Source organism: Passer montanus, unplaced genomic scaffold, assembly GCF_014805655.1.
Source record: "Passer montanus isolate IOZ18808 unplaced genomic scaffold, ASM1480565v1 scaffold14, whole genome shotgun sequence".
Classification (NCBI taxonomy): Eukaryota; Metazoa; Chordata; class Aves; order Passeriformes; family Passeridae; genus Passer; species Passer montanus.
Window position 1 is genome coordinate 787,927 of NW_024360941.1, and position 15,616 is coordinate 803,542.

General features: G+C 44.7%; 1 protein-coding gene across 1 annotated transcript in view; it reads right to left on the reverse strand.

Annotated features, from left to right (window-relative positions):
* Positions 1 to 8,722: 8,722 nt before the first annotated feature.
* GATB (glutamyl-tRNA amidotransferase subunit B) overlaps positions 8,723 to 15,616 on the reverse strand; it is a 40,046-nt gene continuing 33,152 nt past the window's right edge. The window contains exons 11-12 of the mRNA XM_039700216.1: positions 11,406 to 11,540; positions 8,723 to 9,179 (exon numbers count right to left, since the gene is read on the reverse strand). Coding sequence (XP_039556150.1) covers positions 9,051 to 9,179; positions 11,406 to 11,540 — 264 coding nt within the window. The 3' untranslated portion in view covers positions 8,723 to 9,050. The remainder of the gene's footprint in view (positions 9,180 to 11,405; positions 11,541 to 15,616) is intronic.

Sequence of the window (15,616 nt, forward strand, 5' to 3'; positions counted from 1 at the left end):
AACTGTGAATGCCACATTTCCAATTATGTAGCCTTGGAGTGTGTTTTTCTGCTATTGCAAGGGATCTTTCCAGCATTTTCAACCTGCTTTTTGTTTGTGTGTGTTTTTGGTTTGGTTTAGTTTTTGTTTATTTTGTTTTTACAACCTACCTATAAAGTGAACACTTTGTCTTCAAAAATTTGTAGTCATTCTCTTTTACCTTTGGCCATTTTTGGATGCTTTCTGGATTAGTCTCAGTAAACATACACATGGTTTCTGTTAATTGAACTAAAGCACTCAGCAGTTTCATTCATGCTTGTGCTGATCTTTGGACATGTATAGTCAGGTGCAGTTCACGTGTTGCTGGCTGTGTTTACTACCTTTTTTATTCTATTCTAGGCATTTTTCTTAAATTTGATATATTTCATGTGTGCTCTAAAGAATATTATGATATTTTGAATGGGATCAAGTTGTTGGTGTTGCAGTTCTGGGTATGAAAAGTGCATTGTCTTTTTTTTTTCCTGGTAACTTCTACCTTTGGTTTTGAAAAACAGAAATGAGAACTTCTGTTTTCAGCTGTATTCTGTGGAGATGAGAAATCTCCAGTATCAGGCATGGACTGTCCCTCCCACCAGCAGGCACAGGTAATGCTTCCAAGCATCCAGTTCATTTTGCAAAAAGTCTGAATTCAGTGGTGTCATGCTGTGATACAAAAGCACTTGCCTTTCAGGTGTGATTTGGTAATTTTTACTAAGATTGGCTGTGCTTTGGAATGGGAGCAGGACTGGATAGACAGGAAGCCTGAGCAGCATTCCTACCACCGATGCCACTCTTTGGCCCGTGCATAAAACCCAAGTGGTCTGTTCAGTCCTTCAGAGAAAAACATCTGCAAACAAACTTTCAGCATCCAGCAGACTCCAAGGGTTTAAGTTCAAGAGGTTAAGTTCTATTTACCAACAGAAGTTCACCATCCAGCACAGTGTGTACACACTCACTACCCTTTTGTGCACTCTGCTTCAGCCTCTCAGAAGGTTTCATGCTTCAGGAAGATTTTTTAGCTCCACTAAGATGCTCTAAAATCTCAGTGTTGAAAAGAAAAGGATGGGAGCAGTGTGATTTGTTGCAGTTAAATTATGTCATTGTATCATTTGAATTTGTAGCCACAGCTCCTGTTTGAGGATGGCTTGATTTAATAAGCAATTTACTCTGCTGTATTAACTGAAATTGCTATGTCATGCCTGCAGTTCTTATGACAGCTCCCATTACATTTGTAACATTTAAATTGCATCTGTGTTTATGAGTAGAATCCTGGGATTTTCCTCTTTCTTTTCTTTTAACTCAGATATCTCTGGCACTGTACAGTAACAATACTGCTGTGTCCAGATCTGATTTAGATAATTAGAGAATGTTCTTCCTTGCACTCTTTGAGCATTATCAGCAGAAATGGAGGATACATGGCACTTGGGCTGCTTACATTAATGAGCAAACCAAAGGTAAAATGCCACAGAGTAGCAGGGGGCACTTCCCTCTGTGTGAAATTTATGTTTGTGTTGCTCTGATTTATTAGGGACCAGGAAAAAAAAAGCTCAAATTTGAAAAATGAGTATGACCATGTCCTACAGTACCTGTCCAAGTGGACAGCAGTGCTGTGTGATGTTTTGGGACAGAAATGTGCAAAGAAGGGTAAAACTTGCTCCTTGTGAAGGTGGTGTCAGACTTGCATAAATAGATACTGGGTAAGATGATGGTGGTGCCAGCTGTCTGACCACATACAGCCACAGAATGCAGCACTATTTCTGTGACTTTGTTGGTGGTTAAAGTCCTGCTCTGACTAAATGCACTTTATTTTTTTAGTGGCCCCCAGCTTTTCTAAACATGTCGTGGCCCAGCACCAATGTACTTCATTTGTTACATGCTCAGTTGGAAGCCTCTTATTTATGAAAAGGAGCATTACTTGGATTCTCAAATATGTAGGTGCTTAAAGTGGCGTTTTGTTGCTGACTGTGCAAGTCTTCTTTTTGTTCATTGATTATAATGGTTCTTGTGGCAGCTGGATTAAATTAAGACTGAAGTCTCTGGGCTAAAAGCCCTGATGGAACTTTTGTGCAAAGGCTGCATTTCTCAACTTTGGCACTTCAGCAAACTGCCCGCATACAATTACGTACTGTGGACTAAATACCTGCAAACCTACATCTCTGATGAAGCCAATTCCACAGCAGCTGTGTTTTATTGCAGTCTACTTTAAAAATAACTAGCTTGGATTTAGACCAAAAAATAACATGGACGAGTCAAATCTGAGACAACTGAACTGTGTCCAGCTTAGTGCTGCTGTGTCAGTTTGGCCAGAGCTCAGACGAAATGCCAGCTTGAACTCAAAGGAGAGGGAGTGGCTCTGGGTCTCAGTATCCCTTGCTGCAGCTTGAGCCAACAACTCGTGGCTCTTGATGTCCAAGCCCAATTTGGAGTTTAGAAACACTGATCAGTGTCTTTTGCAAATCTCTGAAGTCATAACATTGGTTTCTGAGCTTCAGTGTGGAAAAAATCTAGCAGCCTCTAAGACCAGCCTGAAAGTGTGGCCTCTTGAGCAGCTAAAATACAACTTACTGTTGATTACGCCTGCTTAGTGGGTTAGACAATTACAGCTGTGGCTGATGCAGCTAGCTGGGAGAACTTCTGCTTTATGCTTACACAAAAGGCTGTGCATGGAGGGAGCACTCCCCACAGTGAAGTTGTTGGCTCTTGTGAGGATCATGGCAGTGCAGCTCTGCAGCTCCAAGTACTGGACTTGGAGGTCTTTCTCCAACGGCTGCAATGACAAGGCAGGGAATGTTGCATGGGTTAGTTTGCTGCCTGTGTATGAGATGGGTTAACACGGCACAGTTGTCATCAGTCTTTTTCTTGGGCAAAGCCAGCAGGCAAGATGGGAATCATTCACAGGGTCATGAATTGGATCCCCCACAGAGATAAAGGGGAGAAACCAAAGGTCAGCATCTCTTACCACTTATTTCTGCAGCTGGTCAGCAAATGCTGTAGACAGTTGTGAAATGCCTACAGGAGATCTTAAGGATCTGGGACTAGGATGGTACTAGAGGGAAGGTTCAGTTCCACTGGGAGCATGCATAGCTATGTTGCTCACTAAACTACCTTCTTTCTGCAGATTTGTTCCCTCATGATGGCACCTGAGCATTTCTGCAGTTTGCTTTATTGGAGTTAAAATTCAGGCTGTCTAGCCTCATGTGGGATGTGGGCTGGAGTACAGTCAGGAGAGAAGTGATTCCCAGTGGTTTTGTGTTTCCACTGCAGTCATCCCTAGTTACTGATTGTGCTTGGCCCAGCAGCTCTTGAAGATGGAGTCTAAATTTGCCATCACATTGGGCACAAAAATGCACAGCAAATTACAAGTCATGACAACTAGGGATTTTGTATTTTACTGCATTCCTTGCACTCTTTATCAATAGAGTCCTCTCTGTCTGTGTATTACCTGCACATTTGCAGCTTCTGAGGGGACAGGGGGCAAATTGCACTTGAAGCCAACTGAATGCAGGGAAGCTTCTGAGCATTTGGGCTGATAAATGGAGACCTCCTGTCTGCTGTAACTTGGTTTTAAGTGGCCACTGCCTGATTCAAAATCCAGAGTGTGTGTGAGTATCCATAAATAGCATTTTAAGAAGATGCCAGGAATGAGGGCAAACTAATCAGGAGTGTGCTATTACTTCTCCCTTACTCAGTCTGAGAACAGAGAGTTGACTGAAAACCTAATTTGTTTTTCTTTATGTGTGAAAAAACAAACACTCTCCAGACTGAGCATGCACACAAGGCCATAAATCCCTGGGAAGGCGCTGCTGAGGTCAATGGTTGTGTAAGTGTAGGTAGAGGGTGCTCAGAAGAGACACAAGAGCATCCCAGAACCCCAACACCACACCACAAAGCAGGGTGGAAAGGGGCTGCACTGAAACCACAGCTGAATGCTCTGCTATAATTTTTTAGTTAAGGTTCCTGTCGTGTGCTTCTATTTTTAACACAGTTAAAATTAAACTCTGCAGCCAAGGCTGAGCGCTAGAAATTCTTTCTTCGCTACTTAGAGCATTGCCAGCATCTTTTTAGACAACTTTCTTCTCCTCTTCTGCAGCCTCAGATACAGGATACTTCAGCTATATGGGATGGTAAGTATCAGCTCTCCACCCCTCAGGCCTGACCTCCTAAAAGACTTCCAGCAATGAGTAGATGAGATGGTCATGATAGTGTCTGGTGTCAGCTTTTAATTTGTGAGCATTTTCCTTGGTCCGCTGTTCATGGATAGTAACTGCTGAAAATCTGCATGAAACTGTCCTTAATTCACCCTGCCTGATGCTGTTGCACAGATGGCATCTGCAATCATTAGATCAGAGAGCACTGGAGTAGCTAAATGAGACTTCCAAGTTGGGGTCAAAGCCTCAATCTTCATTCCAGAGTTCCAGCCTCGATACAGCCACACTTGGGACAGCCTTCTGGTCTGCAGGATGTTCTGCATCCAGTACTTCAGAGTCAGGCTCTGCCTTCCATCCTGCAGACCCACGTGTCCTGTAGGGTTGTTCTATTTGTCCTTAAATAGCAGAAACTAAATTACTTGAGGCTGCTGCTTCTGCTTTTTTTATGTGCTCATCAACTACTGCTAAGCAGATGTAAACCAAAGCTGTTTGTTTTGCCCAGTACAGCGCCCCACTTGTTGATTATTTAGAATTTGCTGTGAGCTCCATTTAGGGGAATGGGAAGGTGGTGTTGTATTTAGGCTGCTGTATAAGAGCCTTGGCAGGCAAAATGATCCCATGTTTTGGTTGTACTGGTTCAGTCAAAGGGGTGTGAGGTGACTGATGAGCCCCTTAATGCAGGCTTGGATAGTGGGAGCAATGTGAGCTGGCCCAGCTGAGCCTTCCCACCGCTGGTCTGAGCACTGCCAGCTACTGGTGCTTTGAAGTTGGTAGCTGATATCTCCACAAATGTTAAAAAGCTTTATTATCTTGATCTCAATTGACTCAAACCCCCTTTTTTTTTCCTATCAAAAAGAAATTTACATTTTGTGTATGTCTGCAAAAGAGTTCTTTAAAATTTTCAAAAATGACTGTTTCATAATATAGTGCAAAATTTATAGACTATGGCTGCTCTTTACCTTCCCCGGAAGGGAAGAATATTACAATTATACCTTTTAATCTTTCTTGTTATCCATTGTGTCTGGCAGGTGGAGGTGAAAACAGATTGAAACTTGACGGTAAATCACAGAATGGTTGGAAGGGACATTAATGTAATTCTAACTCCTCCCACCATGGGCAGGGACACTTCCACTAGAACAGGCTGCCCAAAGCCCCATCCAACCTGGCCTTGAACACTTCTAGTGATGAGACATCTACAGCTTTTATGGGCAGCCTGTTCCAGTGCTTCACAGTAGAGATGTTTTTCCTAATACCCAATCTAAATCTGCCCTCTCTCATCTTAAAGCCATTCCCCCTCTATGTACATCCCCATGTATGACTACATGCCCTTGTCCATTTCCAGCTCTTGTTGGCCCCCTTGAGGTACTGCAATGTGCTATAAGGTCTCTCCAGAGCCTTCTCTTCTCCAGGCTGAACAGCCCCAGCTGTCTCAGCCTGTCCTCACAGGTGAGATGTTCCAGCCCTCTGATCATCTTCATGGTCTCCTCTGGACTTGTTCCAACAGACTCCTGTTCTTCCTGTGCTGGGACCCCAGAGCTGGACCCAGCACTGCAGGTGTGGTCTCACCAGGGCAGAGCACAGGGGCAGAACCCCCACCCTTGCCCTGCTGCCCACAGGGCTTTGGATGCAGCCCAGGACATATTTGGCCTTCTGGGTTGTGACTGTACATTACCAGGTTGTGTCAAGTTTTTCATGCCCCAGCACCCTGAAGTCCACTTCTTTTCACAGCCCCACTACTCAAGCCAGTCCAGATCCCTCTGGATGGTATCCCCATTCTGCAGTGTGTCAACCATGCCACACAGCTTGTTGTCATCAGAGAACTTGGTGATGGATGAGGGAGCACTCAATCACACTTTGCTGGTCCTTGTCCCCAGCAAAGATGTGATGTAGCCATGATATTTTATGAAAAATCCTTTGCTAGGATTTTTCTCCTATTCTAGCTGAGAAGCCTCAGAAAAGAAATGTAAACAATAACTATCTGATGGCTGTGGAATGTGGTCTGGACATTGTTTCCCAACAGGTGCACCTGGGATTGGTACATGTTGGTTGTTTGTAATTAATGGCCAATCACAGTCAGCTGGCTCGGACTCTTGGAGAGTCACAAGTCTTTGTCATTGCATTCCATCCTATTCTTTCTAGCCTTCTGATGAATCCTTTTCTCTCTATTCTTTTCGTATAGTTTTAATATAGTATTGTAATATAATAAACCAGCTTTCTGAAACATGCAGTCAAGATTCACATCTCTTCACTCGTCCTGGGAGCACCCCACAAAGCATCCCCCACAATGTGAAACAGGGCAAGGCCCAGTGACAACCCCTGGCCAACCCCACTCATCACTGGCCTCCACCTGGACATCAAGATATTGACTGCAGCTCTTTGAGTGCAACCAGCTAGCCAATTCCTTGTCCCCTGGGCAGTCCACCCATCAAATCCATGTCTCTCCAGTGTAAAGATAAGGATGCCATGCAGGACAGTGTCCAGTGCTTTGCACAGGCCCACGTGCATGATGTACTGACACAGACTCCACTCAGAGTGATGGCTGATGATTTTTAACAGGCTTTGCACATATTAGTAAAGTATAATTCTATAGTAAAAGTGTGTCTAAGAAGAACCGTAGACAGAATTATCAGCAGTAGCCTTGCTACATTAATTCAGATGCTTCCTGCATCGCCTTATTTCTCTTTCAAATACATTGTTGGTTTGATTTCTCTTTTTAAAAGGCACCCACTGCAGCAGTGGGGAACTCAGCAGAGCAGCATCCAGCTGTGCCACAACAAACACTAACCTTTGGAGGACCACCTCTGGGAAACAACTGTGTATTTCTAAACTGAGGGAAGATTTCTAGTATTCAAGATTTCATGGAGAAACCCTTGTGCCTTCTTGTTTCTTGCTGCCATGGCAAGAGTTGAACAGAATTCCAATAGCTTGTTGTATAATCTAAACCTTTATTGACTGAACACTTACAGAAAATTCACGCCACTCTAGGTAAAAATAGTAGGTTTTGCTCATGATGTGAAAAGTGACAGTGGAAATGACATGAAAGTGACATGAAAATCCTGGGTGTGGTGTGATTTGGGGAGTTTTTGGAGGTTTAGGCTTTTTGCTTGGTGGATTGGTTTTTGAAGGGTCACAGTTTTTGACTGCAGTTGTGTCACTGTATTTTGTAAGCTGTAGGATGATGTTTGAATTGTAAAGGTCTTTTTTGTAAACAATGGGTATACATTTTATTCATTAAATGTATTGAAAACCAAAGGGTTTTTTTCCTTCTAATGAAGGAGTTTGCACTTGAACCTCAGCCAGTTTGTAAACAACATCCTCCTCAAGACATCAGTGCTGCCACTCAGGAGGAAGAACTGCCATCAGCCTACTTTGAACTAGTGCTGCAAGCCAAAGGTGACTGAAGTCCCAGGGCCACACTGCTGCACTCCTGTGACAATGTCTGCCCTGCAGGCACATCCTAAAGAACAATTCTAAAGAAGTAGCTATGAGGCCTGAGGTAAGTGTGATCTTTAAAAAGTATGGCTTAGCAGTCTCCAGAAGGGATTTAAGAACTTCAGGCATCTGGTACTAAATTTCACTACATGAAAATTTGACAGGCTCCTTCTTGTTGCATTTCCTGTTAATGGCTCAATCAGCTAAAGCTGGTTGGGATGGGTAAGTTTATTCCAGATCCCAAATGCATTTTGGTGAGTACTGAAAGCCAGGAACTGAAAAACAAACAATGTAAAAAACCCAAAATAAAAACTACCAGCACAAAATCCCCTTAGGATTAAGTAGTGGAGAGGACTGAACCCCAGCTGAATGCAGCTCAGCCAACTGCATGTTCTATTCCTAAGCAGTACAGTTCCAAACTGCATGTTCCAAAGCAGTACAGTTCCAGATGATAGGAGAAAACCATGTGCCAGAGAAGCAGCAGCCCTGGGCATTGAGCATTTGTAACATGGGACCAAGTTCTTGCCTGCAGAGAAAAAATAACCGAACTGGATCTGGCGCTGTCCTGTTCAGGGCCAGGAGCTGGACTCTAATGATCAACTCCAGCTATTTTAGGATTCTTCTTGTTCTGCTGTAGATTGTACAGGGCTGGCAGAAGCACATCTGCTGTTCTGAGCCTCTGATGCCAAAATGGGATGTGACCCGCAGAAGGGCTCAGGCGCACACCCTGTAAGCACTCCTCAGCACTGAGAGCAGGCACAGCAGCTATGTGGGTGCAGTAACTGGAAGGAGGTGAGCAAACAATCTGACAGGGTGAGATGCTGGCACTTCTGTCTGTGGCACCACCCTTAGGCACACAGTGAAGCAGCTTGTGGCTTCAACCTTTCCTCTTTCCTCAGAAACCAGCAAGAATGAGAGCAGTGAACTTTTTGTTCCCTGCTGTAAGGCTTGGAGGCACACGTGGGCTCCTCAATTGCTTCTGGGTGTTTTAATAATTGTTCCTGTTGGGCTCTGTGAGTGAGCACTCAGTGTGCTCACACTGACAGTGAGTTATGGTGTGCATGCCCAGATTGAGTATTTGAGATTGTGAATCCCCCTTCTCACAAACAGGCGGACAGAAAAGCTGAGTTTGTACCCGCTTTATTGGAAAACTGACCCATGCAGTTTCAGCTCTCTGTGTACTCACAGACACCTCTGGGCGCTTGTTTCCCAGGGCTGTGTGGAAATCACATTTCCAAGTGCCACATCAAAGCATGGGAGATGCAAATGGCTGTATCCTGCTTTTCTCTGGCCCATCTGCCTTTGGCTGATGCATCCAGGGAAGGCTGGGACTTCAGGCTGCTTGAAGTATATCCAAGAAGCATGATGCTGCACAAGGACACACCAAAGTTCACTTGCAGACAGAATGAAGCACATGCTTCCTTAGTTGCTTGTGTGCTTTTTCTCTTGTGGCTACTCTGATAGCTTCTTCTCTAATAATTGCTTCACCAGAACAGGATTGGAACGTCCTTGTGTTTTCTTTTGTACCAGACCAATTAACTTATTTAGAACTTTTGGATTTCCTGCCTTGATCGCCATAACCTTTAAAGAAAAAAAATGCAACAGACACCATTGTTACAGGAAAACTGAACATTCCCCACCAAGGTATGAATATTTTTGTTCTTTGGACTGTTGTGATAAAAGACTACATTTTGGGATAAAGTGTTATTTATAAAAACTGCCTTCAGCCCTGCAATAAGCTCCTGCTCTGCTCCCATGAGAGAACAGCAAGTCCCTACAGCATCAGGGCCTTACAACTAATAGAGCTCCTCTTATTGAAAGAGTCAGAAAATACTTTTGGATTTTACAGTGTCTGCAGTTTGAACGGCAACTTCCTGGAAAAAAGCCAGAGAAATGAGATGGACTTGCCTTGCTAATAGGATCTACCATTTTACTGAATATAATGTCCTGTTATAACAGGTGATTTGAATAAAATCAAAATCTATTTGATAATATTGGTGAGGTCCTTCAAGCACAGACGTAGGTGCTTTTTATTTCCTTCCAGCAACTACTCCTCTGCAACATGATGATTAATTAACTGGTCAAATATGCCCTGCTATCAGACAGCCTTTGATGCATAATCACCTGCTACCCTGCAAGACCCATGTTTAAAAGCGGAAAGGATCAGAAATTTCACCTTTGGGCCTTCCTAAAGGAGATGCTACTGCTGAAAGACAAGCATCTGGCTACTGTTTGTGTGGCAGGGAAGGCATTTTCTACCTTGTCAGAGTTACTAGGCAGAACACAATCGATGCAAAGAAACAGGATGACATATTTGCAGATGTTCAGGGAAGGGGTGCAAACATAGGAGCTATACACTGTGCCAATACCAAATTCAAATGCAAATACTGCTTCTCATTACAGTATCTGAATTATTGTCAGTCTAAAATCTTCTCTGTTATGTTGCACAGTGGAAAAGACTCATTACTCTGGCTCTGCTAGAAATTACCTATGTGGAGCAGAGTGCAGTACAGTCCTGCACTGTCATAAGTGCTCAGTGTTGGTTTGAGCAGCTGTTTAGAAGCTATTTCATTCTGAAAAAAGTTACTCTCAAAACACATTGAAATGGGAGTGTGGTTATGGACCTTCCAGCTCCTGCACTTCCCAGTCAGTTCTAACGTTTTCTCTCTCCCTGCCTATTCTTTCATACCAGCCTGGAAATACAGCAGCACTTTTATCAGGCTCTGCAAATGAGTCAAGTCAGATGGAGGTCACGCCGACCTACTGCAAGCTCGTTTTATCAAAAGCTCTTGCAGAGCTGTTAGCTTCCCCCAATGAGATCTGGAGTGGGTGGTATTGTTCTCAAAAGATGTTAATGTTTTTTTCCAAATGGCAAATGGAGCTAGACATTGTTTATATTAGAAGTAAGCTATTCACTTCTGCTTTTACATTTTTGCTCCAGAGAACATATAAGCACTTGTTTTCATTTTGCTTTTTATAAAGCAGATTATATAGACTCTGTCAAGATCCCTTCCTACTCCTCCCCTTCATGATCAACAAGGGTTTTTTCCCTTTTTTCCAGCTCAGACCTTGTTAGACTGAGCCACACTGGCTGCTGTGTGTCTTTCAAGGAGATGGGGAAGAGCCAATCATCCCCCATGGGGAGTGTTTGTGTTGCTGCCACAGCCCAGCAGAACAGCAGAGTGGGCAGCAGCTCTGGAGCTGCTGCTGCCGCCACAGGGCTCTGGCTCCTCCCCACGCCACAGCCACTGTCAGGCAGGAGAGCCAGCCAGGCTCCTCTCTTTGGCAGTGGACAGAGACAGGGACATGGCAAAAAGATGCAAGCAGAATATCTGCCTTGCCAGCTCTGATACAGTCTCTAATTCCATAACTAATGTATGCCTTGCTGGCAGGTAACTTCAGCTTCAGAGCAGTTTAACAGTGTTGCCCCAATATCACAACAGATGACATAAAAATCAGAGTTATGTGGCTGCGGGGCAGGGTCAGGTTAATGGCAGTACCGCTGGAGAGGGATAGGGCCCTGCAGTTTTGCTTTCCTGCATTAAAGTTTTATGGGCTCCCAGAATGACTTAGCACATTAGCCAGACTGGTAATTTGTTTTGCAGATCATTTTGTGTAAGTTTCAGTTTCAAAAACCCCACTTAGTAAAATAAGAAAGAAGAAAACCTTGATAATATCTTGGCAGCAGCTTTACTGCTCTGGCTCTAGAGCACAAATGCCATCAAAAGGGAAAAAAAGAGAGGCTATTTTAACCCCCTTTCCACAGACTGCCACAGTGCAGCAGGTTCCCAGCACCATCATAATCACCTCATTTTCTTGTCCATCAATCACTGCCTGGCAGATCTGTTCAAGCTCTTTTTGATCCTGTAACAGTTCAAGTTTCTGTTCTTTAACAATTTCAAGAGGAGTCTTCCCTTCTCCCTTCCACAATTCCGCAAGCACCTGAAAATCACAGTAAAAGCAGCAAAGGTCAGTGGCTTGGCTTACAAACATTGTTTACATGCAGTATTTCGGTTATGGTTCCAAGACACCCTATTTTTGCTAACAGCTGATTGTCTAAACGTGAACAAGCCCAAGATTTAATAATGTGTCTCTCTGAAAGAGCCCTCGTACCTCCCTCCTTTTCTGCCAGCTGCACTGAGACAAAGCTCTGCCCCTTCCTGCACGAGTCCAGGTTAATGGTTGGCAGCAGCTGCTGTGCAGCCTCCTGCAGCCCGGGCCCTGCCTGCTCCCCCAGGGCTGGGGTCTCTCCAGAGGGGATTGCTGAGCACAACCCCCTGCTCCTCTGGGCTGGCAAGCCCAGAGCTGCTGCTCCCTGGCTGGGAGAGGAGCCACCCCAGCAGGGATGGCTGCAAGGCTGCTCCTCTGCCAGTACTCCTGCTCTTCTCACATCCTTCACAGAACTGCCTGGGAGCAGCAAGGAAATGCATCTCCATGAGCAATGGCTCTGCCCGGGAACTGGCGATTAGCTGACTATTGTACCAAGTCCAATCCCAGGTAACTCATCCCATTACCAGTCCTTGCCAGCAGGCTGTAATGAGGATATGTATGACAAAGCAGAAGAAAAATGGTGCCAAGCAGAATGAATGCAGCAGCTCCGGCCTACCTATGCATCATCTCCAAGTACTGGACTGCTGGGCAAACCCAGGCCTGTGGAATAATCACTTGTTAATGCTAGTGTTTTCCTACACTGCAGCAGGACTATTGCCCTGGAATACACTTGAGAGGAGAGAACATTTATAAAAAACCAATTTCCTTGGGCAGTCATTTTCTGTATTCCCTTTGCTTTTATTTCAGGGTCGTGGGAGGAGAGTAAGAAAACCCTTATTAAAACAGCTCGTTGTGCTCCATCCTGAGCTGAAGATATAATTGTATGTTTGGGCCATTGCTGTGTCCCAATATGGAAATGCAAGTCATGTCAAAATTTCAGCATTAAATATTCCCTGTAGGATGAAGAAGAGGCTCTGGTGGGAAGACAAGGAGGGGCATTCAAACTGCATGTTAAATAATTTGCAGGGCAGCAAGAGAACTCAGGTAGAATGATGCACATGGGATGGGATCTTAACTACCCCAGCAATTTGCTTCAGCATGACAAATTTGTGGGTACAAAAGACCTTTGGTTAAAGAGTTCTCTATTCACAGCTAGTATTTAAGAACTGTGCATTCATACAATTGCTGCAAGAGGACATTTGTTTGCCAGTGGCACTCTGAAGCTTTTTATGGGATCTTATCAACTCTTCTGGAGACCTTATGAGAGAGTAATGACACACAGCTGTATTGTGGCAACTACATCTTAATTTTTCCTTGAGAGAGGGCCAAAGGCAGATCACAATATTGAAGTTACTGATAAGCCACCAGAGTTACAATAGCTGTAAGTAAAGCTTTCAGATCTTTACACTGAATAAATCAGTGCTGTATATGTCTTCTACACGATCTTCCTTCTAGTGTGATATTTAAAAATCATCATGCCAGTGCTACCTGGAATAACCCTAGAAATAAATATATCATATCCAACAGAGATTCAGCCTGTCTGCAGCTGTTTGCCTTGTTTTGTGATGGGATTTTTAAAAAATTTTTTTGTTTTTGTGGGGTTTTTTTTGTTGTTGCACTCCACTGCTACTCCTGGCAGCCCTTCTGCTTCTTCCCTGAGGAAGCCCTGTCCTTGCCAGGCACAGCACAACCTCTAGCAAAACACCCTGGACAGTCTAAAGCACAGATCAGAGTGGACAATGAATAAGCCTTTTCACTCTGCTGGAAAAAGGCAGATGAGACTTTTAGGACTGGTATGTATGCAAGCAGGATGCCATGGGCTGCAGGAAGGGGAAATCTGCAATGAACAAAATCTATGCAGCCAACCATGGCAGAGTTGCCCAGGAGCAACATGTACATCAGGCTGACTTAGATCAGGGGCAGGACAGCTTGACAGTCAGAGATCCAGCTCTGATTCCCTGTTATGCCCATGCCAAATATTTCCTGGCACTGAGGAAAGCTTGCCCATTAGAAACCTTGAAGGCACCAGATTTTCTCTGTGACAGCTGCATCATGTGTCCCTTCCCATTTGGTAACAAGCATCTCCACTTAGTAGAGCAACAATGTTATCAAGGCCCTTGCTTGTTTACAGGTATGTAGGAAAGCAGAAAGAGATGTGGCCAAGACCTGTCAAAGATGCACTTTTAAAAAATGTGTTTCTCCACTTGGCAAGGAGTACAAATCTAAAGAAAGCAGTTTAAAAAATGATTTCAACTCATTTACACAAACTGCCTGCACCAGCACAGGAGGATCAAATTATGAAGTCTCCAGAGCCAAAACGTGAATCTCAGGCCTCATTTCCATTACTGAAATCTCAGTAGCTTCTACTATTGATTCTTGGCTGAGCATGATTAGATTTTAATGATGTTCTGTGGTCTCCACCTTTGCAAGTTTAGCAGCAATGGTCAAGATGAATTAATCAGGACTTACACGTCTGGCTGTCAATGTGCATCATATCAAACATTTTGCAACTGGTGACCATGCCAGCTGACTGCTGTGCCTAAGAATGCTCCAACTGGAAACCCTATCTGCAGTGATTTGCTGCCAAGGACAGGAGGAAAGCAGCAGGTAGCACCATTCCAGCAAGTCCTGTGGGCACCTCTCCTTTCCAGTGACGGAAGCTGTCATGTCTGGCGGGTGTCCCTCAGCCTCTCAGAGAAGCGGGGGGCAGGTTGGGTCCAGTCCTCCAGATGGTGTAGCCATAATTGTCAAAGCAGATGCTTCTGTTTAGATGTGGGTACTCTACTCATTTCCCTGCTATCTACTTTAAAGTAGGGGTGCCAGGCAGATCTGTTGAAGTGATTCCTATGTGGGTGACCTATGCAACTGCAGAAGCCAGCAAAACCCAAGGTCTGCTCTGCTCCATGGCCTGCTGGGCATGGATCCCCCATGAACCAGTGACAAGGGTGTCCATACGGAGTGGCTCCAGACTGCCTGATGGCAGCAGGGACAAGTTTCCACTTCCCTGGCTCAGGAACCAGCCTCCTCCCATAATGCCATAACTCACAGACAGGTCTGTTAACGCCAGATATGGACCTGCTGCCAGCCTGGCATCTTGAGGAGCAAGGCCCCATCACAGGCACACTCCCCATGAGAGGGGTCACCGACTCCTCGCACTTCAAAACGGTGCCTCTGGGCTGGGCCACAGGCAACATGTATCCATCTGATCCAGGACATGGCCACCCACAGCCCCACATGCCAGCAGAGCTGGAAGCTGCTCCCCCCTTTGCACAGGCACGCCAGCCTGGAACAGCTTTGGAGACCTCTGGAGTGGGATGCTATGTTTGATGGCAAGTTAGGCATGAGCTCTGTAATTCCCTACATGGTAACTATGTAAGCACACAGTGCCCTTAGCTTGGCATTGCATCCCACCACACAATGCTCAGTGTGTACAGCCAGTGCTCACGGCTTTTATCTGCCTCTTTTACTGCCTTAGCAAAGCCCAAACACAAAACCTTTTAAATAATTTAAGTGGTTAGCAGCCTCCCGCAGCTAGCACATATGTGTTCACATGTCTGTGTGCTCACCCCATCGAACCCTTCCATCCTTTCCCATTGGATCAGTGTCTGCCACTGCAGATCATGCTCCCCTCCCCAGGAGATGCAATTCATCTGCTGGTGTGTATATATAGCCCTTTCTGCCCTCAGGCCATCCAGCGTCTCTGCCTACTGCTGAGAATTGTTATAAACATTTGTTACTCTTTTGACATCCAGGCAACCAAAATACTTTTCTAAATGTGGCAAGGTTTCTGCAGTTTGATAGCATCATCACTCGGTGAGGGCAAACCACTGCGACTTCTGGGTCCAGTTTCAGATCACTGAGGACAACGTGCACATTACAAGGAGTTGGTAATTAAACAACAAATGCATTTCTGAAATTCTTGACACTTCACAGAAGTGCCTGGCACACAAATATATCACAAAAGCAGAAAATCCCATAGAAGAGCATTAGTACCCTGTCCCTACCTCCACAAGGAAGAGACTTCAGAC